Genomic DNA, 26,388 nt, shown 5'->3' with positions numbered 1-26,388 from the left:
GGCGTTTCATTTTGTCGAGCAGCGCCATAGAAAGACGTGACCCAGAATGTTTGGAGTGTATTGTGACTGTAGGCTAATGTACTCTAATGCTAAATATGGTCCTGATTGAGTGAATTGCTATGCTGTTGGGGGCCTAATGCTCGTCTCCTGTGTCACTATGGCTACGTCCCAATTCTCCACTCTTTTCCAGAAATGTGCACTTGCACACTCCCAGTCACTGATTTAAAAGCATGGAATTGGTGTACGCATTGGCTGGAGGGAGTTTCCACTATTGTCAAATCCATGTGAGAAACTGTGAAATTGCACACTTCGGGAGAAGGGTAGAGAATTGGGACTTGGCCACACTTTGTTTCTAATGCTGTCAAGCCATTTATTTAGAGAGTTTGAGAATTCGAATCCCAAAATACTTGTCATGAATTGATCAATTTAATGTTCAATGGTGCAAACATGGCGGAACTCCCTAAGGCTCTGTCGACTAGTGCCTCCCACTGGCTGCCACTTAATGTATGTTCTACATTGACGAGGGTGAGAAAGTTCAATAGCACTTCATTTGTAGTGATTGCCATCACAGGCTTACATAATAGTGTTAGGGGCCTAAATATATCGTCACTGGATTGATATTGGCCCAACCTAATGCATCTGAAGGCCTTATAGATATGCTTTGTGAGTCTTTACATGCAACCACAAAATCATCATTATCAAGGTTATTCACTTAGATTATTGATCAACTTGAGTGATGCTTTGATACAGATTTGATTAAGTTGAGTACTGTGCACTAAGAAGATTCTGACTGACCTACTTGGATGCAAATTATTAGTCATATTTTCCCTAGGCTATATGATGACAGATATTTGCATAGCTTTATTCTGTTAATAAAGCTATATGATTCTCTGCCACTCTACTCTCTTAAATTCTCCTCTCGTCCTCTTCCGAATAGAAAGTCTTCTCAAATGCTTTCACATGGAGGGCCATTCCAGTCCAAGAGGCTTGTGGTCCTTTAGAGTTGGGTACAGAAGAAAGGAAACAGATACTGTAACAATGACCCGAGGAGAACGAGAGACTGGGAGGTAGCCTACATGCCTCCACATCATGACAAAGTTGTGTTGTGTAGCCATTGTCCATGTCCCAAATGGCACCCTATTCCTTATACAATGCACTCCTCTTCACCAGGGCTTCATTTCCCAGAGCCTTTGTGACATTAAGATCATCGTTAAATTTAGTATCGAAGGTGTTTCCCAGAGCCTTCGTTAGTAACTTTTCAGTAAAATTCCGGAAACTTTTCAAAAATGTTCCATGGGAAGTGAAGCCTGGGAATTTTGCTTAAATTCTTTAAAAAGTTAGCTTATAACAGTGAACCTTTTTTTGTGAGATACACATGAGGCAATTCCAGGTCGTGGCATATTTTGGTTAAACTATGCCCAATTCAATAGAATTGCAACTAGAGGTCGACCAAATAATTAGGGCCGATTTCAAGTTATAACAATCGGTAATCAGAATTTTTGGACGCCGACTATGGCCGATTACATTGCATTCCACGAGGACACCGTGGCAGGCTGACCACGCGAGTGCAGCAAGGAGCCATGGTAAGTTGCTCACTAGCATTAAACTTATCTTATAGAAAACAATCAATCTTCACATAATCACTAGTTAACTACACATGGTTGATGATATTACTAGGTTAACCAGCTTGTCCTGCGTTGCATATAATCAATGCGGTGCCTGTTAATTTATCATCGAATCATCGCCAAACGGGGGATGATTTAACAAGTGATTTAACAAACATCAATGCCTTTCTTAAAATCAATAGACAGAAGTATATATTTTTTTAAACTGCATATTTTAGTTTAAATAAATTAATGTTAGCAGGCAATATTAACCAGGTGAAATTGTGTCACTTCTCTTGCGTTCATTGCACACAGAGTCAGGGTATTTGCAACAGTTTGGGCCGCCCGGCTCCTTGTGAACTAATTTGCCAGATATTTACATAATTATGACATAACATTGAAGGTTGTGCAATGTAACAGCAATATTTAGACTTAAGGTTGCCACCCGTTTGATAAAATACGGAACAGTTCCGTATTTCACGGAAAGAATGAACATTTTGTTTTCAAAATTATAGTTTCCGGATTTGACCATATCAATGGCCAATAGCTCGTATTTCTATGTTTATTATGTTACAATTAGGTCTATGATTTGATAGAGCAGTCTGACTGAGTGGTGGTAGTGGGCAGCAGGATCGTAAGCATTCATTCAAACTTTACAGCGTTTGCCAGCACCTCTTAGCAATGCTTGCTTCACAGCACTGTTTATGACTTCAAGCCTATCAACTGCTGAGATTAGGCTGGCAATACTAAAGCGCATATTAGAAGTTCCAATAGTGAAAGGTATATGAAATACAAATGGTATAGACAGAAATAGTGGACGCGTCAACATTCCTATAATAACTACAACCTAAAATGTTGTAACTGGGAATATTGAAGATCTGGGAATATTGTACCACCAGCTTTCATGTTCTCATGTTCTGAGCAAGGAACTTAAACGTTAGCTTTTTTTACATGGTACATATTGCACTTTTACTTCCTTCTCTAACACTGTGTTTTTGCATTATTTAAACCAAATTGAGAATGTTTCATTATTTAGTTGAGACTAAACAGATTGTATTGATGTATTATATTGATGTATTATTATATTAAGTTAAAATTTAAAAAATAAAGGGAACACTAAAATAACACATCCTAGATCTGAATGAATGAAATATTCTTATTAAATACGTTTTTCTTTACATAGTTGAATGTGCTGAAAACAAAATCACACAAAAATTATCAATGGAAATCAAATGTATCAACCCATGGAGGTCTGGATTTGGAGTCACACTCAAAATTAAAGTGGAAAACCACACTACAGGCTGATACAACTTTGATGTAATGTTCTTAAAACAAGTCAAAATGAGGCTCAATAGTGTGTGGCCCCCACGTGCCTGTATGACCTCCCTACAATGCCTGGGCATGCTCCTGATGAGGTGGCGGTCCTCCCAGACCTGCACTAAAGCATCCGCCAACTCCTGGACAGTCTGTGGTGCAACGTGGCACGTTGAGCAGTGTGGTGGATGGAGCGAGACATGATGTCCCAGATGTGCTCAATTGGATTAAGGTCTGGGGAACGGGCGGGCCAGTCCATAGCATCAATGCCTTCCTCTTGCAGGAACTGCTGACACACTCCAGCCACATGAGGTCTATCATTGTCTTGCATTAGGAGGAACCCAGGGCAAACCACACCAGCATATGGTCTCACAAGGGGTCTGAGGATTTCATCTCGGTACCTAATGGCAGTCAGGCTACCTCTGGCGAGCACATGGAGGGCTGTGCGGCCCCCCAAAGAAATGCCACCCCACACCATGACTGACCCACCACCAAACCGGTCATGCTGGAGGATGTTGCAGGCAGCAGAACGTTCTCCACAGCGTCTCCAGACTGTCACATGTGCTCGGTGTGAACCTGCTTTCATGTGTGAAGAGCACAGGGCGCCAGAGGCGAATTTGCCAATCTTGGTGTTCTCTGGCAAATGCCAAACGTCCTGCACGGTGTTGGGCTGTAAGCACAACCCCCACCTGTGGACGTCGGGCCCTCATACCACCCTCATGGAGTCTGTTTCTGACCGTTTGAGCAGACACATGCACATTTGTGGCATGCTGGAGTTCATTTTGCAGGGCTCTGGCAGTGCTCCTCCTTGCACAAAGGCGGAGGTAGCGGTCCTACTGCTGGGTTGTTGCCCTCCTACGGCCTTCTCCACATCTCCTGGCCTGTCTCCTGGTAGCGCCTCCATGCTCTGGACACTACGCTGACAGACACAGCAAACCTTCTTGCCACATCTCGCATTGATGTGACATCCTGGATGCACTACCTGAGCCACTTGCGTGGGTTGTAGACTCCGTCTCATGCTACCACTAGAGTGAAAGCACCGCCAGCATTCAAAAGTGACCAAATCATCAGCCAGGAAGCATAGGAACTGAGAAGTGGTCTGTGGTCACCACCTGCAGAACCCCTCCTTTATTGGGGGTGTCTTGCTAATTGCCTATAATTTCCACCTGTTGTCTATTCCATTTGCACAACAGCATGCGAAATTTATTGTCAATCAGTGTTGCTTCCTAAGTGGACAGTTTGATTTCACAGAAGTGTGATTGACTTGGCGTTACATTGTGTTGTTTAAGTGTTCCCTTTATTTTTTTGAGCAGTGTAGTAAAAAATAAAGAAAAACCCTGGTATGAAAAGGTGTGTCCAGCTTTTGACTGGTACTGCATGTAATGGGGAATTGATAGACACTAAGGCAAACAATTCAAACAATGAAGTTATGAAACAATGAACGTGCACAAATTCGCAGGAGAGAGCGCATTCTGGAGAGAGACGTGCATTGTGCATTTTAGCCACATTGACCTTCTTGGACTGTGCCATCCATGCAGCCTCTGCAATGGATTAGTTCACTGAGATGGGCGTGAATCAGACCGGTGTCTCGTGTGCCATAAAAAAATACATATATATTTGCTACTGCTCAACTAAAAACAAATCTCGGTCTACTAACAGCCCATCAACCAAACAATTGACCAGTCGACTAGTTGGGGTCATCCCTAAAACGTGCTCAGCTGTAATTTGAGACGTAAACATTGTTTTGTCTTAAGGTGCATTGGAGAGATCCTCCACCAAACACGAAAGAGGCATGATATAATCATTTAATATATCCCCCTGAACCCCTGAATAGAGTTAAAGTGATCACCTTCTTGCACCAGCTGTGCCCTGGACACCATATGTGAATTGATCGCCCCCCATCTATATTCAGAGCCCGTGCAGTTAGGATATTGACCTCATTCTGTCAGTAGAATATGCCTGGTTATTCTTTAAAAGTGCTTTCCTCACCATCTTAAATAAGCATGCCCCATTCATTTAAAAAAAAAGAGGAACAGATATAGCCCTAGGTTCACTCCAGACCTGACTGCCCTTGACCAGCAAAAAAACATCCTGTGGCGTACGGCATCAAATAGCCCCCGATATGCAACATTTCAGGGAAGTTAGGAACCAATATACACAGGCAGTTAGGAAAGCAATGGCTAACTTTTTCAAACATAAATGTACATCCTGCAGCACAAACTCTGAAAAGGTTCTTGGACACTGTAAAGTCCATGGAGAATAAGAGCACCTCCTCCCAGTTGCCCACTGCACTGAGGCTGGTAAACAACGTCACCACCGATAAAGCCACTATAATAGATCATTTCAATAAGCATTTTTCTACGGCTGGCCATGCTTTCCACCAGGCCACCACTACCCTGGTCAACAGCCCTGCACCCACCACATCAACTTGTCCAAGCCTCCTCCATTTCTCCTTCACCCAAACCCAGATAGCTGATATTCTGAAAGAGCTGTACAATCTGGACCCCAACAAATCAGCTGAGCTAGATAATCTGGACCCTCTCTTTCTACAATTATCAGCCGAAATTGTCGCAACCCCTATTACTAGCCTGTTCAACCTCTTTATCGCTTCGTCTGAGATACCCAAAGACTGGAAAGCTGCCGCGGTCATCCCCCTCTTCAAAGGGGGAAGACACTCTAGACCCAAACTGCTACAGACCTATATCTATTCGACCCTGACTTTCCAAAGTCTTCAAAAGCCAAGTTAACAAACAGATTACCGACCATTTCGAATCTCACCCTACCTTGTCCGCTATGCAATCTGGTTTCTGAGCTGGTCATGGGTGCACCTCAGCCACGCTCAAGGTCCTAAAAGATATCATAACCGCCATCGATAAGAGACAATACTGTGCAGCTCTATTCATCGACCTGGTCAAGGCTTTCGACTCTGTAAATCACCACATTCTTATCGGCAGACTCAATAGCCTTGGTTTCTCAAAGGACTGCCTCGCCTGATTCACCACTACTTCTCAGTCAGAGTCCAGTGTGTCAAATCAGAGGGACGGCTGTCCGGACATCTGGCAGTCTATGGGGGTGCCACAGGGCTCAATTCTCGGGCTGACACTTCTCTCTGTATAGTTCAATGATGTCGCTCTTGCTGCTGATGATTCTCTGATCCATCTCTACACAGACAACACCATTCTGTATACTTTTGGCCCTTCTTTGGACACTGTGTTAACAAACCTCCAAATGAGCTTCAATGCCATACAACTCTCCTTCCGTGGCCTCCACCTGCTCTTAAATGTTAGTAAAACTAAATACATGCTTTTCAACCGATCGCTGCCCGCACCTGCCCGCCCGTCCAGCATCACTACTCTGGACAGTTCTGACTTAGACAAATACCTAGGTGTCTGGTTAGACTGTAAACTAACCTTCCAGACTCACACTAATCTAAAATTAAATCTAGAATCTGCTTCCTATTTCGCAACAAAGCATCCTTCACTCATGCTGCCAAACATACCCTAAAACTGACTATCCTGTCGATACTTGACTTCAGCGAAGTCATTTACAAAATAGCCTCCAACACTCTACTCAGCAAATTAGATGTAGTCTATCACAGTGCCATCCGTTTTGTCACCAAACCCCATATACTACCCACCACTGCGACCTGTATGCTCTCATTGGCTGACCCTCGCTTCATATTCGTCACCAAACCCACTGGCTCCAGGACATCTATAAGTCTTTGCTCGATAAAGCCCCGGCTTTTCTCAGCTCACTGGTCACCATAGCAGCACCCACCCGTAGCACACGCTCCAGCAGGTATATTTCACTGGTCACCCCCAAAGCCAACACCTACTTTGGCCGCCTTTCCTTCCAGTTCTCTGCTGCCAATGAACAGTGATTTTTGAAATTAATTCCGAAGCTGGAGACCCATATCTCCCTCACTAACTTTAAGCATTAGCTGTCAGAGCAGCTCACAGATCACTGCACATAGCCCATCTGTAATTAGCCCATCCAACTACCTCATCCCCAGACTTATTTATTCTTTTGCTCCTTTGCACCCCAGTAACTCTACTTGCACATTCATCATCTGCACATTTATCACTCCGGTGTTTAATTGCTAAATTGTAATTATTTTTGCCACTATGGCCTATTTATTGCCTTACCTCCATTAACTTACCTAATTTGCATACACTGCATATAAATTGTACTTCTCTATTTTGTTATTGTGGTTTGTTCATTCCATGTGTAACTCTTTGTTGTTGTTTGTGTCGCACTGCTTTGCTTTATCTTGGCCAGGTAGCAGTTGTAAATGAGAATGTGTTCTCAACTAGCCTACCTGGTTAAATAAAGGCACATTTTTTGTTATTTAAAAAAAAGAATAGATGACATATTTCTTACTGTAAACAGAGGCAAGTCTCCACAGTGTTTTTCTATGAGAATGTTCCACAATGTTGTACCCAACTGAATGTGCAATGTGGCATGTAAAAATGAAACCACTAATCTGACATGGCTAGAGTGAATGTGTGGTTTCCACAAGATTATCAAGGAAGGAGGACACATTTTCAAAGTACTCAAACCAGACCAAAGGCTACCATTGTGAAAGAGTTTGTACTGAAACACGCCCTGTCAGGTCAACCTTAGACTTAAATCTTTTTATATACATATCCTATAACACAACAGTCATACATACTGACATTTTTAAGACTACTTATAAGACTTTTAAAGTCTTTGATCTGGCAATTTAATGTTCAGGTCAGAATAGCTGAATACCAAAGCAGAGCTTGACATTCGAATGAATGACACCAAGTTCAATGATCTGTTGTACTGCAAATATAGACCCCAGAATGGGTTCAGTAAATGCACCAGTGTAGGTTTAATATCAACATTTGACAGAACAGTTTAAGAGAAAAAGAAATACAGTGGCAGGCAACCAGTACAACCAACTGACAAAACAGAGACTGGGATATCAAGATAGAGACAGACAGACAATGAGAAATGGAGTGCCACAAACTGAAAATATACAGACAACCCACACACAGACATAGCCACAAGGGCACAGCACACATACATACATACATTTTTCATTCATACAAGTTGGGTGCTCTCTCTCTCACACATGCACACTTCACTTACGATCTGTTTCTCTGTGTACTTGTTGGAGCTGAGCAGGTTGACAGCCTCCATGTGTCCAAAATCGATGTCATGTCCCAGCAGGAAGATGAAGAGCAGCTTGCAGACATACTTCTTCTTGCTATAGCCATCCAGTGCCTTGTCCCCCTTGAACTTGGAGCGGATGTTGGCCAGCTCCTTATTGATCCGCTTGATCTCCGCCTCCTTGCTCTTGCCTGAGGAGGAAGTAGAGTAGCAATTTAAGTTTGGGCATCTTATTCATCCAAGCTATTCAATACTGCCCCCAGCCATAAGAAGTTAAAATCCCCAGCTACAATAAATGGTGCCTCAGGATATGAGGTTTCCAATTCTTGCGATATGGTTATTGCACGTCAATACGGCAATTTCAAATCTGAATTTGATTAATCATGCAGCCCTATAATCTAAGGTTGTGGTGTGCCCATAAATGTACTAACATTTGAATAAAAATTGACATTTCAACTGGTACCACAAAGATGGTTGGAGGTCCGCACATAAGAGAATGTTGACATGAATGGGAATATATGTCGTTTTAAATTATACAGTCAAGCCTCCATTGGAATCCTATTGAAATCATAGAAATATAGATAATTGAATAGACATGACCATTAAGTTTACATTCGACGGTGGGTGGACCGGCAGTTTGTGGTTATAATAAGAAGTTAAAATGTCAGTTCAATTTAAATGTCAATGGTGTACCAGCTGAATTCCAGTGGTCTGAAAGGATAGGTCCATTCTATGAATTACATTTCTATGACTGAAATGACACCCACCCTGTATTCGAGAGCATGTTGCGTCTCAAACGATGGCAGGCACAACACAAATACCTATGAGTTTACGCGTTTTTAGATAATTGTTGTTAAATCAATAATTGTTTATTTTAATGATATCAAACTCAAAAGTTTATATTTTTCCAGGGATGAAGACATGGATGTCTCATGGTATGGTGGGGTATGCAAAATGAATAAACTTCAAGAACCTTTAACTGCTGAATGTTTTGGAATTCAGGTCCAAAAAGTCACTGACCACTTCTTCCACGGGCAAACATGTACGGAAAGTTGTGTTTAAATCATAAGGGGTGCTGTCAAAAAGTGATTGAATTCAATTGGATTCATCTTAATATGCTCTTGAACTATGGCTAAATTTTGGCTAACAGATCCAAGTCACAGAATCTGCATTTTATATAGTAGGCCTATATAATCCAAGAAGGTTTAGCCTACATTATTTGACTAAAACTGACTCACAAAATGTCTGGAAACAATAATAATATGCTGCATAGAACATGAGCAAGTGGACACAAATATGCAGGTCCCATGCATGACCAATAAGGTTGAGGAAACCACACCGTTCATAATTTGAGACGTAAATTTAAGGAACGCTAATAACAAAAGAAAAGTTGTGTTTCAAGAGGCGACTGTTTTCAAGAGTGAGGGGAGTGGTAAAATGCTCTTGGAGCCTCTTCACACTTCCTACAATGTTCGTAAAAATAACATTGGCTACACATATTACTCAAATGTAAACTTGCATACTTGCTACATCTTAACCTCCACCCCCAGAGGTAGCGCACGACACTCGCCCGACAGTTGCCCCCATGAAGCAGGGCAGTGTAAACATTGTTTCCTTGAGCCAACACTCCTAGAGTCTAAATGGTAATAGCAGAGCAATATTTTTTACACTGTTGAAATGTGTAGGCATTATCCTAATATGAGACTTGTTTTATAGAGTTTTACCTGAAATTACAGTAACAGCCCATTACATTTTTTTTTTTATTGTTGCAGCAGCCACCAGCTGCACTGAGCCACATAAAACTATCAAAGCCCATCCCCACCACCAATGTATGTAGATCATACAAACAGGATATGTTTTTTTCATTTGTAACATTGCGTGATGATTTCAGAGGTGGCACCATAGGTCCCAGGGTGGTTGGGGGGGGAAGTAGTTTTCCTTGGGCCCAGTTTTTACTGATCTGGTCAATGAATGAAATGCTATTTTGTGTCAATTCGCCAATTGGCAACCCATTACGGGATTAAATGACACAAACAAACATTACAATAATTCACTGTGGTAATTCAGTGACAATTCTTCTTCTGGTGTTCTCTGCAGTGTGCATTGCATAAAGAGTTTTAAAAAATGTAAGGTATAAATCAATACATTATAGTAAATAAGGCTATCCAAACAATAATTATATCCCTAGAGCAGTAAAATAATATACATATATAAATACAGAAAAATGAAACAGAAGGCATTTGAACCCAGTAAGCTAGTAGGCTAAGATAACCAACTCTGGACAGTAGTTGTAGAAGATGTCATAGTAATAAATCAGCTGTGAAAAGTGGTTTTGTATGAGCTATGATGGGACCAGATTTTTTTCTAATTATGTCATATGGTAAAACAAAAACGTGGACAAACTCCTGGCCCTAGGGAGGATGACAAAATTTAAATCCTTTACATAGACAACAACTGAGATTGGACAATAAAAATATCATGGCTGAGCTAGCTTTATACGGGGTTGCATTGTGTAGGCGTTTGCATCTGTAATTAAAAAGATACTCGTACACTATGTCATTACTAGTGTTGAAGAGAGAAAAGCCTTACTGTACAAATCAGGGGGACTGATGGGAAAAGGACAAGAGGTGGGACAGAGGAGGGACAGGGAGGGTGTGAATAAGGGTTAAAGTCAAGATATTAGTGTGTGACTGTGTGTCCATTTCAAATAGAGGCAGTCCTTGACATTGCAGTTTAGACACTAGACTAAGGTACGGTGTGTGCTGTTTTGTGTTTTCCAACTTTTTGATCTAGACTACTATGTCATATTGTGATCTCAGACAGCAGTCGATTCCAAATTAATCTCATGTTAACCCCACAACAACACTAGCAGTCTTGCAACCTTTTCAGGTCCTGTTTTTGGTTTTCTGTTTTTTATCATGTTTGAAAGAGGGGCAAGGTACCCTAAATGCCCCCTTATGAAAAAAGATTGCAGTCAGAGCACAGTATAACTGCAGTATACCATGTCCAAAATAACTTTTTTATTTACTGCAATAATTTTGACGTGTAACTGCAGTTAGACTGCAGTATAACTGCATCTAAAATACCACAGTTGACTGCTGTCACTGCACTTGTTTTGCAAGGGCCAGCTTTACATGCAAACAGTTGGAGGCTGTAAGCGAGACACTGTCTAGTATTCTAAACGCTTGCATTTTCCCTTACAAAAAAAGATTGCCGTTTTGAAACTGCAGTTAAAGTAAACTAACTGCAGTCGACTGTGGTATTTTTATTGCAGAATAACTGCAGTAAAAATATATATATTGGACCCAGTATTTGCAGCATAATGTAGTTTTACTGCACTCTTACGACAGTTATACTGCACTATGACTGCAATCTTTTTTCATAAGGGTTAATGTGCACAAGGTATATCCCATGGATATATTGGTTTCTCTGTCCTCCTACTCCTATTGCTCACAATTCATGTGTGCTGTTTGTGTGTGTATTTTGAGTGAGTGAGAAAGAGTCTTCTGCCCCGTCATGACAGTGGCTATGAAAAATGGCAGTGTCACGCACAATAAATGTATAATGTATGGATAATGTGTGTATGTGTGCGCTATGACAGGCAATGCACTCAGCATAGGCCAGACCTATAATTAGAAAAACTGGATTAGCAACATGTGTATATTATTCCAACTATTAACAATAAATTAATGGAATTAAACTAGGTAGGCGCAAACACAATATCGACTACTATGCTGCGTGTGGCGACCAATTCTAATCGACCCAGTCATTCAACTGGCCGGTTTAGCTACTGTAACGTTATATCTGAACAGCGATACAACATAACTGTCCACCCAGTCCTGCTTCATTTCGCCCTATGCGACTGCCTGATAAATGTATTATCACAAAAAAACAGAACAAAATTGACCCTGGTGGCCCGTCGCGATATCAACAGTCAGCTGCCCTGCTTCTGTTCTGGTGCAGGTGACGTGAACAGCAGTGGCAACATCTAATGAGTAGCGGCCTAGTAGTATGCTACGAGTCGGACACACAACACATCATCACGGTCGACCGTGTATCATCACAAGCACACTAGTAGGCAGCGCAAATTGAAAAGGGATGAGGTGCAGCAGCAACTGTGACCGCGAATGACCTCTCCATAGCAGTAACCCCCTCCTATCTCCTTACCATCTAGGTTAGCAAGATGTTTCACTTTACACCACTACATTTCAGGGCACACTTGCAAACAAATGTCTGTAGAACAAATGTCGTCCACCGTGCAAATGTTTATAATAACATGGCACGTTGAAAAGCTAATCAATGATGGGAAAAAAATACACTTACAATTCCGTATGTCCGAAATGAACACCGCTAATCCGCGCATCCCATCTCCCTTCGACACAGCCGGCATTTTTACTCGTTTCTCTGTCCTCACTCCGGCCTTTCTCGTAGAAAATGAATTGTCGACGGTCAGCTATCAGTAGTGTATGTTACCTTGTTTCCTAGCTAGTTAGCCAGCTAACCAACTCAACAGTTTCTTTCCTTGGCGTTTTACCAAAGACAGCACGTTTATAATAGCTTGCTAGCACATTTGCTAGCTATGTAGATTAGCTAGTTTGGATGGCCGTGCCGTGGATCAACTCAGCAGGCTAGCAGTATTGGTTACTCCAAATGTATCCGTGTTAACTAGCCGACGTTTCCGCTGGCTAGCAAATTCATTCAAACCTTCCCTTCGTTCACGACCAAATGACCGTTAAAGTACCCTCAGTTGTAACTAACTATATTTACCCGCTAAATGTATTAAAGTTATATATACAGGTAGAGTAAAAGCAGAATGCCAAAAAATAGCGAGTCGGTCTGATCTTTGACTGTCAGTGAGTCACGCACGGCAAGCTAGCTAAACAGCTACGTTAGCTGGCTAGCTAGCTATATCAAATGTTGGAAAACATCACCAGTTGACCGTGATCAGTCAGCACACAATCGTATTTCCACGATGTATCGATACCAATAATGACGTGTGTCTGATGGCTAAACGAAGAGAATTCGAAGTCGTCAATAATTTATGTCAATTCTCTACTCGGTAGCCTTGGACAAGGCTCGTGACAGCACAAGCAGCGCGACCACTAGACGTGTTCGTTTTGCGCAGACTCTGGCGCTTCTTTTTTCTCTTGTCTGGTACTCACCAGTGTGTTGTGAACAACATTCACGTGAGCAACAATAGTGGAATCAGCGGTTCGCCTTCAAAATAAAAGTCCCCAATTGAAACTTATGAAAACAGATACAAATAGTCAAATCATGCCTCAGTTATGGATTAGATAATGCTAAACAAGGTCGGAATGTTGTTATATAAATTAAACAAAAGACAATTATTAGTTAATTTGACCCCAAAAAGTTTACAAAAATATTAGCATCTAAGCTCTTATTGTGGGACTCTGAAACCACTGAAATGATCAACATTAAGCTCACTAGTCTGCCTGTATAATGAAAATTTATATTGCACTGTGCAGCCTAACCTATGGATTGTACACCCATGAAATGGGGTATCACCATAGTGCCCTCTCAGCTCACCACAAAGCTCACAGCCCGGGACTGAACTCTTCCCAATGCAACTGGGTCCTGGGCTTCTTGGCGGGGCCGTCCCCTGATTGTGGTCTTCAGAAGGAACCAGGCTGCTCCATCCTCATCAATGAAGCCACCTAGAGATGGTCAAAAATGTGAAGTTCCTTGACGTACAAATCTCAGAGGAACTGAAACGGTCAAACCAGACGGACATCGTGGTTAAGAAGGCGCGACAGCGACACTTCAACGTCAGGAAGCTGAAGAAATTTGGCCTGTCCCGAGGGCCCTCACAATTTTCTACAGGATCTCCATCGAGAGCATATTGTCGGGCTGCATCACAGCCTGGTACGGCAACTCTACCGCTGTTGAGGAGGATGTACAGATTGTGGTACGCTCGGCCAAATGCACCATTGGGTGCACATTGCCTGAACCTCCAAAACCCCTACAACACCAGGTGTCGCAGGAAGGCAAAGAAGATCATCAAGGACCTTAAAACCCAAGCCACAGCCTGTTCCATTACTCAGACGTGGGCAGTATAGTAGCATCATGGCAAAAACTCTGAGACTGGCCAATAGCTTCTACCCCCAGACCACCAGGCTGCTGAATAGTCACCACTAGGCAGCTACATGCTCCCCCTGTCCCCCAGACTTCCTGTGCATCTGACTAATAAACTAATGTAATCTAATCTATCAGCCTATTCAGTGACACTCACAGAACACAACTGGGTAGAGTTTACACAAATATTAGCGTCTTAGCTCTTATTGCAGGACTTTGAATGTGGGAAATCAACTTCCCAGTCTGTCTATTGTGTGTATTGGACATTCATATTGCAATGTACATCCGAAACCAGTGGTAATCAATTACCTTATCATTCTTTAAGGCATTCCTAGTCGATCATCAAACATTTCTGTAGAAAAGCCAATGATAAAGGCTTGCGCTCCAGGCAAAGTGTTCCCATTATTTAACCATTTCATGACTAACTCTGCTTGCCTGGAGGACCGGGAGATCTGTGGGTAAATCGAGTGTGCCTACTGCGTTGGCCAATCGCATAGCTCAAATCACACTGCCAACAGCTTTTAAAACAATGACCAGAGGGAGACTGTCAAAGAATACAGCAAGAGCTGCTGTTTTTATGAGTGAGTTCATGTTTAAGTTTCTATTCAGCACTGTTTTTATTCAACACTATTATATAGCCCTTCGTACATCAGCTAATATCTCAAAGTGCTGTACAGAAACCCAGCCTAAAACCCCAAACAGCAAGCAATGCAGGTGTAGAAGCACGGTGGCTAGGAAAAACTCCCTAGAAAGGCCAAAACCTAGGAAGAAACCTAGAGAGGAACCAGGCTATGTGGGGTGGCCAGTCCTCTTCTGGCTGTGCCGGGTGGAGATTATAACAGAACATGGCCAAGATGTTCAAACGTTCATAAATGACCAGCATGGTCGAATAATAATATGGCAGAACAGTTGAAACTAGAATGTTCAAATGTAGAACAGCAGCACGGCCAGGTGGACTGGGGACAGCAAGGAGTCATCATGTCATTTTACATTTACATTTAAGTCATTTAGCAGACGCTCTTATCCAGAGCGACTTACAAATTGGTGCATTCACCTTATGACATCCAGTGGAACAGCCACTTTACAATAGTGCATCTAAATCTTTTAAAGGGGGGTGAGAAGGATTACTTTATCCTATCCTAGGTATTCCTTAAAGAGGTGGGGTTTCAGGTGTCTCCGGAAGGTGGTGATTGACTCCGCTGTCCTGGCGTCGTGAGGGAGTGTGTTCCACCATTGGGGAGCCAGAGCAGCGAACAGTTTTGACTGGGCTGAGCGGGAACTGTACTTCCTCAGTGGTAGGGAGGCGAGCAGGCCAGAGGTGTCAGATGTCAGGTAGTCCTGGGGCATGGTCCTAGGGCTCAGGTCCTCCGAGAGAGAAAGAAAGAAAGAGAGAATTAGAGAACGCACACTTAGATTCACACAGGACACCGAATAGGACAGGAGAAGTACTCCAGATATAACAAACTGACCCTAGCCCCCGACACATAAACTACTGCAGCATAAATACTGGAGGCTGAGACAGGAGGGGTCAGGAGACTTGCGTTGCAGCTGCATTGAATGAGTAGCCAAGTGTATCAATAGCCATGCATTTTTATTATTATTAGCAGATTTTTTTTTAATACTGAAGAATATTCACATTCTTTGGTTGTAGGAACAACATGAATTTGTGCTTGAGGCAGATACAGAGCCAGAGCGACTCGAGTTTTGCCATCAGGTGAAAAACGGTGTTCCCTCTCTCTGGTCAGTCTCACCTGAGGAAAGGAAGGAGAGAGCAGGGACCATGTCTCTCTCCCTCCGCTGAGATGTATGGTTCAACTGGGAACACAGAAACAAACAAGGTCAAATCATGATGTCAGTGATCTTCAGGTCGGGAAAGTCGGAGCTCTAGAAAAAGGCCAGAGTTCCCGACTTGGAATTCAGAGTTTGATGATGATCGGAGATCATTTTTTCCCGGGTTCCCCAGTTGTCTTGAACACTCGGAAGTCTGAGATTTCTTGAATGCGGCATAATATTGGACATTTCCGACTTCCGAGTGATCAAGACAACTGGGAAAAATTGCTTTAAATGGTCATTGAAGACGCAAATATTTGTGTAAACTCTACATAGTTGTGTTCTGTTGCTGTCACCGAGTAGGCGCATGGTTGCACAATCTGTAGCTTAGGCTCTACAGTCCAATATGAACGTTAAATAGGCACAATAGGCTGTATAGTGAGCTGATTTCCCACAGTTAACATTCCCCAATAAGAGGTAAGACGCTAATATTTGTATAAACTCTACATAGTTGTGTTCTGTGGGTGTCACCGAGTAGGCTGATACCCCATTTCATGGTTGCAAAATATAGGTTAATCTGTACATTGCAATATGAATGTTCAATAGACATAGGTTGACTGGTGAGCTTAATGTTGCTCATTTGAGTGGTTTCAGAGTCCTGCAATAAGAGCTAAAACGCTGATATTTGTGTAGACTCTTAACAGTTGTGTTCTGTAAGTGTCATTGAGTTGGCTGATATCCCATTTAATGGGTACACAATCCATAGGTTGGGCTGTACAGTTCAATGTGAATGGCCAATACACACAATAGACCGACTGGAAAGGGGATTTCCCACAATCAAAATCCTGCAATCAAGAGCTAAGATGCTAATATTTGTGTAAACTCTACATAGATGTGTTCTGTGGGTGTCACTGAGTAGGTTGATACACCATTTCATAGGTGCACAATCCATAGGTTAGGCTGAACAGTATATATAAGTACGCCCCCAATGCAATTCTGAATTGCAATTATATATATATATATATATATATATTTAAAGATATATATATAACAGTGGCCTCCCAAGGGGCGCAGTGGCCTAAGGCACTAGCTGTTCCACTAGAGAACCTGGTTCGAGTCCAGGCTCTGTCACAGCTGGCTTCGACCGGGAGACCCATGGGGCGGCACACAATTGGCCCAGCGTCGTCCGGGTTTGGCCGGCAGGGATGTTCCTGTCACATTGTGCACTAGCAACTCCTGTGACGGGTCGGGCGCAATGCACGCTGACACGGTCATCAGGTGTAAGATGTTTCCTCTGACACATTGGTTCTTCCAGGTTTTGCGGGCGTTGTGTCAAGAAGCAGTGCGACTTGGTTGGGTTGTGTTTCGGAGGACGCACGGCTCTCAACCTTTGCCTCTCCTGAGTCCGTACGGAAGTTGCAGCGTTGGGACAGGACTGTAACTACCAATTAGGAGAAAAAGGGGTAAAAAATAAATACAATTTTATATATATATATATATACATAACATCATTCCAACCTTTTTTTGTTGAATTATCTAGTCCAATTGTGCAATGACTATACTATTTTTATCAGTTTGAATCAGTTTCAATGGAGGACTTTTATTTTGATGGCGAACTGCCGATTTCACTATTATTTCTCACACTAATTTTGTTCACGACAAACACAATACCTGATTGGTGGAATGTTGACGATTTGCTCAAAGTTGGACCCTTGGGTGACACAAAATCTGCCATATGTAAATTAGTTTAAGTGCATTTTTTACATGGCATATTAATTTAATTTGTACATTTTTACATTTAAGTCATTTAGCAGACGCTCTTATCCAGAGCGACTTACAAATTGGTGCATTCACCTTTAATGACAAAGATTTGAGAGAAATAATACAATTGTTTTATAAATGTAGTCTGGCTTTTTAACTGAAGTAAGTTGGTTTCTTGCCCCCCCATATAAATGTGTCCATCCTTTGCCTTTCACCTTTTTAAAAATCTTATTTAAGTTTTATTTAACTAGGCAAACCACTTAAGAACAAATTCATATTTACAATGACGGCCTAACTTTCCTCTAGTCATAGCAGTAAGCTCAATGTTACTAGCTAGTACTACTGCTAAGCCTCATCAATAATGTCTGCTCTGCACTTTCTGCAAATACTTAACAAATGAAGGACTTGACTAAAGCCTAATATTGAGGATACCAATGAAACCCATTTTTTAAAACTTATTTATTACCAATTGTAATTTGAAAGACATTGATTTGATGATGTGTCATGGTCAGGATAATTATCTATTTTTGTGAGTGTTATCGTCCTCTGGGAAAGGTGATGGTCTATATTTCCATATTTCAGATGAAACCTCCAACTGAAGATCTGTTCTGACTCTTTTAGGGCCAGTTTTCCAGAGCATTGTTGGACTTAAAATCCCTTGACCCCTCTGATACCATATTTGCTTCAGTATCCCTAGCCTGTTGGCTCCACTGCAACGCTTCCCTGTTCAAATAAAGCTGCATAAGAACATTTGCAATTGCAAGTGGGGCTCCGGAGTGGCGCAGCGGTCTAAGGTATTGCATCTTAGTGCTTAGAGGTGTCACTACCGACCCTGGTTCGATTCCAGGCTGTCTCACAACTGGCCGTGATTGGGAGTCCTGTAGTGCGGTGCACAATTGGCTCAGTGTCATCCGGGTTGCATCCGGCAAATAAGAATTTGTTTTTAACTGACTTGCCAACAACTGAGACTAACAGAAATGGAATAATGTGTCCCTGAACAGAGTACAGGCCTCGGTGTAACGCTCATTCCTTAAACGATAAACATGAATCTGACCATCACCCCTAGTGAGACGGTGTTTGCCGGTCCTGCCTGGTCCAGCAATGTAGGCAACGTCATTGCCGGTGATGTCTGGTGAGGACCTGCCTTACAACAGGCCTACAAGCCCTCAGTCCAGCTTCTCTCAGCCTGTGGCGGACAGTCTGAGCACTGATGGAGGGATTGTGCGTTCCTGGCAGTTGTTGCCATCTGTCCCGCAGGTGTGATGTTCGGATGTATCGATCCTGTGCAGGTGTTGTTACACGTGGTCTGCCACTGCGAGGACGTTCAGCTGTCCGTCCTGTCTCCCTGTAGCGCTGTCTTAGGCGTCCCACAGTATGGACATTGCAATGTATTGCCCTGGTCACAGGACCAACTATTTTTTATTTATTTAACCAGGCAAGTCAGTTAAGAACATATTCTTATTTTCAATGACGGCCTGGGAACAGTGGGTTAACTGCCTGTTCAGGGGCAGAACGACAGATTTGTACCTTGTCAGCTCGGGGGTTTGAACTCGCAACCTTCCGGTTACTAGTCCAACGCTCTAACCACTAGGCTACGCCCCATGCCTAAGGCACATTCACACGGATGAGAGACCTTCATAACTGTGACCTTAATTGCCTAAGCTGTTAGTGTCTTAACAACTGTTCCACAGGTGCATGTTCATTAATTGTTTATGGTTCATTGAATAAGCATGAGAAACAGTATTTAAACCCTTTACAATGAAGATCTGTGAAGTTATTTGGATTTTTACGAATTATCTTTGAAAGACAGACAGGGTCCTGAAAAAGGGACGTTGTTTTTTTTGTTGTTGTTTTATTTCACCTTTGCAAAAGAGCAGAAAAGTAAATAAATAGAAACAGTATGGGGATGAGGTAGGTAAAAATGGGTGGGCTATTTACAGATAGACTATGTACAGCTGCAGCGATCGGTTAGCTTCTCAGATAGCAGTTGGTGAGGGAGATAAAAGTCTCCAACTTCAGCGATTTTTGCAATTCGTTTCTTTTTTCTGGGTTTATTTTGCGCAATGGCACTGTCGGTGTGTTCGAAGCGTAAGAACGCTGCGCCACTCGGGAGCCCCTAGTGGTCATATACTTAGTTATTGACGAGCACTGCCTACATGTTTTTTGTTTGTTTGATCGATTAAGCAAAGATCTTAATCCAATAACCTTTCCTGAGACAGAATTGTAGCAGTTTTAGCCAACCACAATCATAGCTGAATTTGAGGTTAAAGTGTGAACCAATGAGACATATTTATGCGAAACTGGGGCTGTCGTTTGGGCGGTGCCTGCAACACGGATCCAATCAGGAACCGTATTTTGCGTCAAAGGGTGGGGGCTCAAAGGTGTGCGTTTTAATACCACTGTAAGTCTGAGTCCATGCCCACACGGAATTGAAATGGCGGAGACTACGGACAGAATGGAGGTAAGCGCAGTGGTGTGGTCGAGTAGCGGTGTAACACGTTTTAAACTACGTATAATTTCTTTCTGTAGCTTGAAATCTAAGTATTTTCACTAAGCTAAAGTAACTATATTTCTAATGTCACTGTAGGCCGCGGCGCCTGTTAGTTCAGAGAACACACGCACTTCACTATCAAAGCATCCATTTTAGCCAGGCACCCTACACCGCAAGGCTCATTCATTTGTAGTCACGTGTTTGCTAGCACAGCAAACTCTTACTCTCTATACGCGGTTGTCATATAATTCCAGTCACCGAATTATGAATACATTTGGGAAATTGATTAGTAATGACAGAAGTATATGTTGTGTGAGCCATCGCTAGCTCGCACTTCGGGGTAGACCGCATGGGTGCTAGGTTAGCAATGCTAACTAGCGTTTCACAAAGCAAATCTGGCTCACTTTGCCGGCATTTTATGTAGCCCAAGGTCCGTTTTAATCCATCAAATGCGTTTCGTTAACTACATACATTAATAATTGTTAGTCATTGGTGTTAACTAGTTAGTCCTAATCTGTGCTTCTAACGTTACCTAGCCGGCAGCCCGGGAGGAGTTATTAACCACTACTTTAACTAGATTTAGCTAGTTGGTCCTGCCAATCCTTGAATAAAGCATAGCTCATTTAATTAGTGGAGCTCGCTAGTAATGTTCAGTGCGCCCCATTCGATTACCTGTTTCTACCTTTTTAAGTTTGACTCAACGTTATATGTAGTAAGTGAAGGCCTAAATCACCATGTGCTTTCTCCCCCCCTTTGTGCTCGGAAAAAAAATAATACTTAATGCACTACACTAAACTTGGGCTTAGCTACAACTACGTGAATTTCACACCATACCCGTACTCGCAAATTAAACTAAATCGTTTGAAGTATTGTCCCATGAACATAAGTTCATTTTTTGAGCAACTTAAAGTCAATACGAAACACCATCTATTCAATGGTAATTGTTATATCGGCATGTTCTGCCTGGCTGTATTAACTGGTTTGGCTGGACAACCTTCGTTTTTTAATTTAATTTTATTTGGTCATTGCCAGTCTGGGGTTGGTTGTGACTGGTATCTCTTTTGGTGAGATTTCTCAGGGGGAGAGTTCGGCCAAGCCTGCAGCAGAAGACATGACTTCTAAGGACTACTACTTTGACTCATATGCCCACTTCGGTATCCATGAGGTAGGTATTTTTGGAAAAAGGAGAAATGTCATTTAAATGTTTATTTGGTGAGGAAATTTGTACCACAACCAAGATGGCTGAAATGTAAAGTCCCATGCCACACTGCTATAAACCAAATTGTGGTCAGCACATCTGAAAAATACAATGATGCAATTGAGATGGGTGGGACATTGTCAAATGTTCAAGCAGGTGTGTATATATCCCGGTTGGAGTGACTCACTTCAGTAAGTGTTGCCTGCCTTAACTAATCTCATGTCCTGCTCTGTAGGAGATGCTGAAAGATGAGGTGCGTACCCTGACCTACAGGAACTCAATGTTCCACAACAAGCACCTGTTCAAGGACAAGGTGGTGTTGGACGTGGGCAGTGGGACTGGCATCCTCTGCATGTTTGCAGCCAAAGCCGGGGCTAAGAAAGTCATAGGCGTAAGTACCCCCACCTTGTTTGTGAACGGGGAGGAGACTCACCTCATTTACTGTCATGTCTGTAGTACTTTCAGAACTTGTGATGCAGCATCACCAGTCTTTGTGTGACATGTCCCCATTGTCATACTATATTGTAAGGCATACCTGTTTTTTATCTCACATATGTAAATGCTTTGCATCAGGACCTGTTTTATTTGCTTTATAATGAACACCTAGAAAGCCCATTAATTCCCAGCTTTGATAGGTTCACAAAAGGACACCATGGTTCTGGTCAGTTGTCATTACTTGAGATACTCAAAGGCCTGCTCTCCTCTGCTTTTGTATTTTCAGATTGAGTGCAGCAGTATTTCTGACTATGCTGTGAAGATCGTCAAAGCCAACAAAATGGACCACAGTAAGTCAATACTTCCCCCTGCCACTTCAGTTTTCAGTCACCCATGTGGTATGGCTATTTAGTTGTAACTCACCCCTATTCCCCCCCCATTCAGTTGTGACCATCATCAAGGGGAAGGTGGAGGAGGTGGACCTCCCTGTAGAGGGAGTGGACATTATCATCTCAGAGTGGATGGGCTACTGCCTCTTCTATGAGTCAATGCTCAACACTGTCATCTACGCCAGGGACAAGTGGCTGGTATGTTCCTGTCAGTATATTTAATTAGTACTTTTTGGAATAGACTTTAATGCTTGTCTGAAAGGCATAATTGTCATCTTTCTCTATATTGAAATCTTTAGGAACAAGTGGCATGTGTTAAACTGTTTGGCCATATAGCCAACGCTTTTAGGAGGTTAAGTTCCTGACTTGCTGTGGAATTGACCATAAAGTAATCCTCATTCCATTGGGTCTCGCCAAACACCATGCTGGGTTGACTTATTGGGAACATTTCATGTATAGCACTGGTGTGAACTCCAACTCAACTGTTTTCCTTACCATGGATAAATGCGTGTGCTGTGGCAATATTCAGTCGGATCAAATTATGCAGTTTTGAAGTGTATTGGATTAGTTTCTTTCTGTCTGGAGTTGGCGTCCTCCTTTGGAGGCTCAACACCACACGCAGACTGACGTGCACACACCACAAGCAGTCATTGTGCCATGATTCCACACAGCCACTAAATATCAGGTCTTTGAATAGCCTGTTAATCTGTCATTCCTAAGTGTATTAACCTGCCATGCTCCTTTTCCTCCTCTCTTTCTGTCTCCCAGAAACCAGAGGGCCTGATTTTTCCAGACAGGGCTACCCTGTATGTCACAGCCATTGAGGACAGGCAGTACAAGGACTATAAAATCCACTGTGAGAATTCCTCTAAATTTTGGGGTAATGTAGTTGGTGTGAATTGGCCAGCGTTGTACCCATGTTTTTGGTTCGAGTGGAGATGGTGAAGGGGCTTTGTCATTGGTTTCTGTGGTGGAGTGTCGCGGCCCTTATCGAAGCAGATTCAGAACGCTCACAGTTGAGTCAGTCAAAGGAGCCAAAAGCATATTTTACAGCAACAATTCTGGAAATAACATTTACTTGTACTGTGCTTTCATTAAGATCACTATTTTGGTCAATTGCACAAGGTCCAACCCAAATTTCACTGTCGCTTTTAATCCATCTGATCCAGAAGATGCGTTGGTTTTGGAGAGGTGCGGGGGGGGGGTGCCACATGGTTTTGGAGAGGGGGGGGGCACATGTGATCTCTGGGGAGTTAAGTGCCTTGCGCAATGACATCTAGGATTTGATACCAGCAACCCTCCAGGAATCGAACTGTCAACCCTCCAGTTGCTGGTTTGCCTCTAATCTCTAGGCTACCTGCCACCCCTGTTATAGTTATGTCAGCTCTGCTCTAGCTAGCTAACAAGTCTGGACTTTGAAGTGTGCACTTCTAGACCTAGCAAAGCTAACCATGTTTTTTGAATGAAAGACTAATGCCCAGACAATTTAATATCAAGTTCATTTTTAAACTTTCTATCTGCCCATGTGTGGTGGTAACCTCTTATCTTCTCTGTAACAGGGTGGGAGAATGTGTACGGTTTTGATATGTCCTGCATCAAGGAGGTGGCCATCAAGGAGCCCCTAGTGGATGTGGTGGATCCCAAACAGCTGGTCAGCAGCGCCTGCCTCATCAAGGTGAGTCAATCACACTCAGCAGCCTCCCCCAATACACACAGTTCTGTGACCCCACTTGAAATCTGATTACTTGACTGAACCTATTGTGACTTTTCGTGTCGGCTCCACTTAATCCCACCAGTTCAAACAGGATTTTGCTTTGTCATCTGAGTCTCATGTTCTCGCCCCCTCCCTCTACATTGTCCCCAGGAGGTGGACATCTACACAGTGAAGATCGACGACCTGTCCTTCACCTCACCCTTCTGCCTGCAAGTGAAAAGGAATGATTACATCCATGCTCTCGTCACCTACTTCAACATCGAGTTCACACGCTGTCACAAGAGGACAGGCTTCTCCACCAGTGAGTCTAGGCTCAACCCTCCCCGTAAACCGTCTGCACTACTGTAATAGATTTGTTCACTGAATCTTTATAAATGTCTATAGTAATGACAGCGCAAGTCATCAATAATTGAGAATAAATGGAAGGCTCTTTCTGCGCTGTAGTATCTGATTTAGGGGATATTTTGTTACCTGAAGTCATTAAACCTGTCCTGTTTCTCTTCCCCAGGTCCGGAGTCCCCCTATACCCACTGGAAGCAGACTGTATTCTACCTGGACGACTATCTGACTGTGAAGACTGGAGAGGAGATTTTCGGCAACATCAACATGAAGCCCAATGTCAAAAACAACGTAAGAGGAAAAACCTCCCTGTCTAAGTTTGTTAGGACACCTTTTTAGTCTCCAATCTCGCCATTTTTTTTGCCGTCTGTTGGTTTGAGTGTCTTGTACGTCTGTTTACCCGTCCCATTTTTCCTGGGTATAATTTTCCCAAACTAGAAATGATTAGTTCTCTGTTCTGTCTCATGGTGTTCTGTACTGTTCTTTGGTTTAAAGCTGGGTGGTTATCCAGTGTCCTCCTTTTAACCTGTTTCTGTGTCTTTTTCATTTGCAGAGAGACCTGGACTTCACTGTTGATATAGACTTCAAAGGTCAGCTCTGTGAGGTGTCCAAGACCTCAGAGTACAGAATGCGTTAGGTGCCCTCTTCTCCCACACCCCATTGTGTTTGTGAACGGGGGAGTGCTGAAGGAAGATCAGGGGTCAGTGTGTGTCTGTATGATCACTTAATTCTCATCCTCCAGAACTTGACTAGTACTCCTAAGCAATGTTTGAAATATTCTGTCTCGCAATGTTTGGTCAGATGTTCTGCGGTTTAAAACGACTAAAAGAACAGTGGAAAGACATGGCGACTCATTGTGCAATAGTCACTGAAATCATGTTTTTACATGTGCTTATGTCTAAGTTCCGCTCTTGATCTTAGCCTGTGCTTAAACTCAACGCACACACACTGACCCCCTCACCTGCCTGTACATAGTGTTATTTTTCAGTCACATTTGCCTCTGTTGTACAGTCACGGATCTTGTTGACATGGCAGACCCCCCCCCTCTCTGTTTTCATAAGAAGCGCCTCCTGTGACAGGTTTGTCCCCCCCCAACCGGGCAATTAGATTGTCTGGGGGTGCAAGTCAGCCATTGGTGTATTTTAAATTCCAAATTAGCGTGATTACAGGAAATCCTCTCCAGGCTGTAAAAAGCCGTTGTAGCTGTGATGACTACCATTCAGCTCACCTTGAATCATGTCTGATTGGATAGCTCTGTGCTGATGACCTCTCCTTTCACGAGACTGACTGTAAGCAGTTCTCATACCGCAGGTGTGGGTGATGTAGTCTAACCATGGAGCAGTTATAATTTTCCCAATTCAGATCGGTCTTTGCTCAACCTGTTCCCTGTTCTAGCAATCAGAATTCATAAGAGCCCCCTACTAAGAAAAGCAAATTAGAGGGGAGTTAAGCCCAGTGTACCTTCGTGATAGACCTGGAGATGTATGTTTTATTGGGACCACAAAGCATCCACTCTTGCCAGTGCTGGACTAAACGAGATCCCTCTAACCTGTTGTCATCCCTGCCTGGATTCAGTTGCATTTGTTTAGCCAATCCCAGGGGCCCTTGTTTGCTGGATTATCTGCCTGGTTTGCCCTCTAGCGCAAAGTGCAGCACATCTGAAACAAGTGTATGGCCAGACTACCAGCCAGAAGGCGCTGATGGCAACCTCTGAGATTGGTAATCTCCAGTGTGGGCCATGCAGGGTGGAGATGAGTTAGACCGGACTGTTTCATGTTATGTTTTTGTCCTTGCTGCTTTATATGACTTTTTGAGTGTGGACCATCACTTTTTTTTATTCATCTTTTTAAAAAATAAAGTAAAACTGGAAAATATAATTTGTCTTGTCTATATTTTTGCACTTCAGTTCAGGTAAAATTGACAGTCTTTGTGGCAATTGGGATATAGTTGGCTCTGAAGAAACATTTTCATAAACAGTCTTGCTTAAACCTTTCAAGCTTTGTTGAGTCACTGATTAAACTACTTGGCTTATCTGAGTCCATTTGTCATTGACACGGTGGTGATTTGTATGAGAATAATTTTGTTAATGACAAGCTGTGGATGTCTCAACCTGCTTTTCTAAGCAAATAAATGTGTTTAACTTC

The 26,388-nt window shown here is 42.7% G+C and overlaps 2 protein-coding genes across 7 annotated transcripts in view; one reads left to right on the top strand and one right to left on the bottom strand.

Moving 5' to 3' along the window:
- Positions 1-13,200, bottom strand: part of ap2a1 (adaptor related protein complex 2 subunit alpha 1) — a 52,089-nt gene extending 38,889 nt beyond the window's left edge. For all 3 annotated transcript variants that reach the window (XM_052518360.1, XM_052518361.1, XM_052518362.1), the window contains exons 1-2: positions 12,378-13,200; positions 8,034-8,245 (exon numbers count right to left, since the gene is read on the bottom strand). In XM_052518360.1, coding sequence (XP_052374320.1) covers positions 8,034-8,245; positions 12,378-12,444 — 279 coding nt within the window. In that variant the 5' untranslated portion in view covers positions 12,445-13,200. The remainder of the gene's footprint in view (positions 1-8,033; positions 8,246-12,377) is intronic.
- Positions 13,201-20,044: 6,844 nt separating this feature from the next.
- Positions 20,045-26,121, top strand: LOC118384249 (protein arginine N-methyltransferase 1). 4 transcript variants are annotated; one of them, XM_035770610.2, is made up of 10 exons: positions 20,045-20,139; positions 21,239-21,334; positions 21,603-21,758; positions 22,089-22,152; positions 22,247-22,389; positions 22,960-23,071; positions 23,751-23,866; positions 24,056-24,206; positions 24,414-24,535; positions 24,798-26,121. In XM_035770610.2, the coding sequence occupies exons 1-10, from the start codon at positions 20,113-20,115 to the stop codon at positions 24,879-24,881; spliced, it is 1,071 nt and encodes a 356-aa protein (XP_035626503.1). In that variant the 5' UTR covers positions 20,045-20,112; the 3' UTR covers positions 24,882-26,121. The 4 variants fall into 4 exon arrangements, with proteins under 4 accessions (XP_035626503.1, XP_035626505.1, XP_035626504.1 ...); XM_035770612.2 differs by having other exon boundaries at positions 20,049-20,139; positions 22,960-23,047; XM_035770611.2 differs by having other exon boundaries at positions 20,060-20,139; positions 21,248-21,334.
- Positions 26,122-26,388: the final 267 nt, after the last annotated feature.

The sequence above is a fragment of the Oncorhynchus keta genome, chromosome 5 (genome assembly GCF_023373465.1).
Source record: "Oncorhynchus keta strain PuntledgeMale-10-30-2019 chromosome 5, Oket_V2, whole genome shotgun sequence".
In the NCBI taxonomy this organism is placed as follows: domain Eukaryota; kingdom Metazoa; phylum Chordata; class Actinopteri; order Salmoniformes; family Salmonidae; genus Oncorhynchus; species Oncorhynchus keta.
Note: the sequence above shows the minus strand (reverse complement) of the source record. Positions and strands in the feature narration are given on the sequence as shown.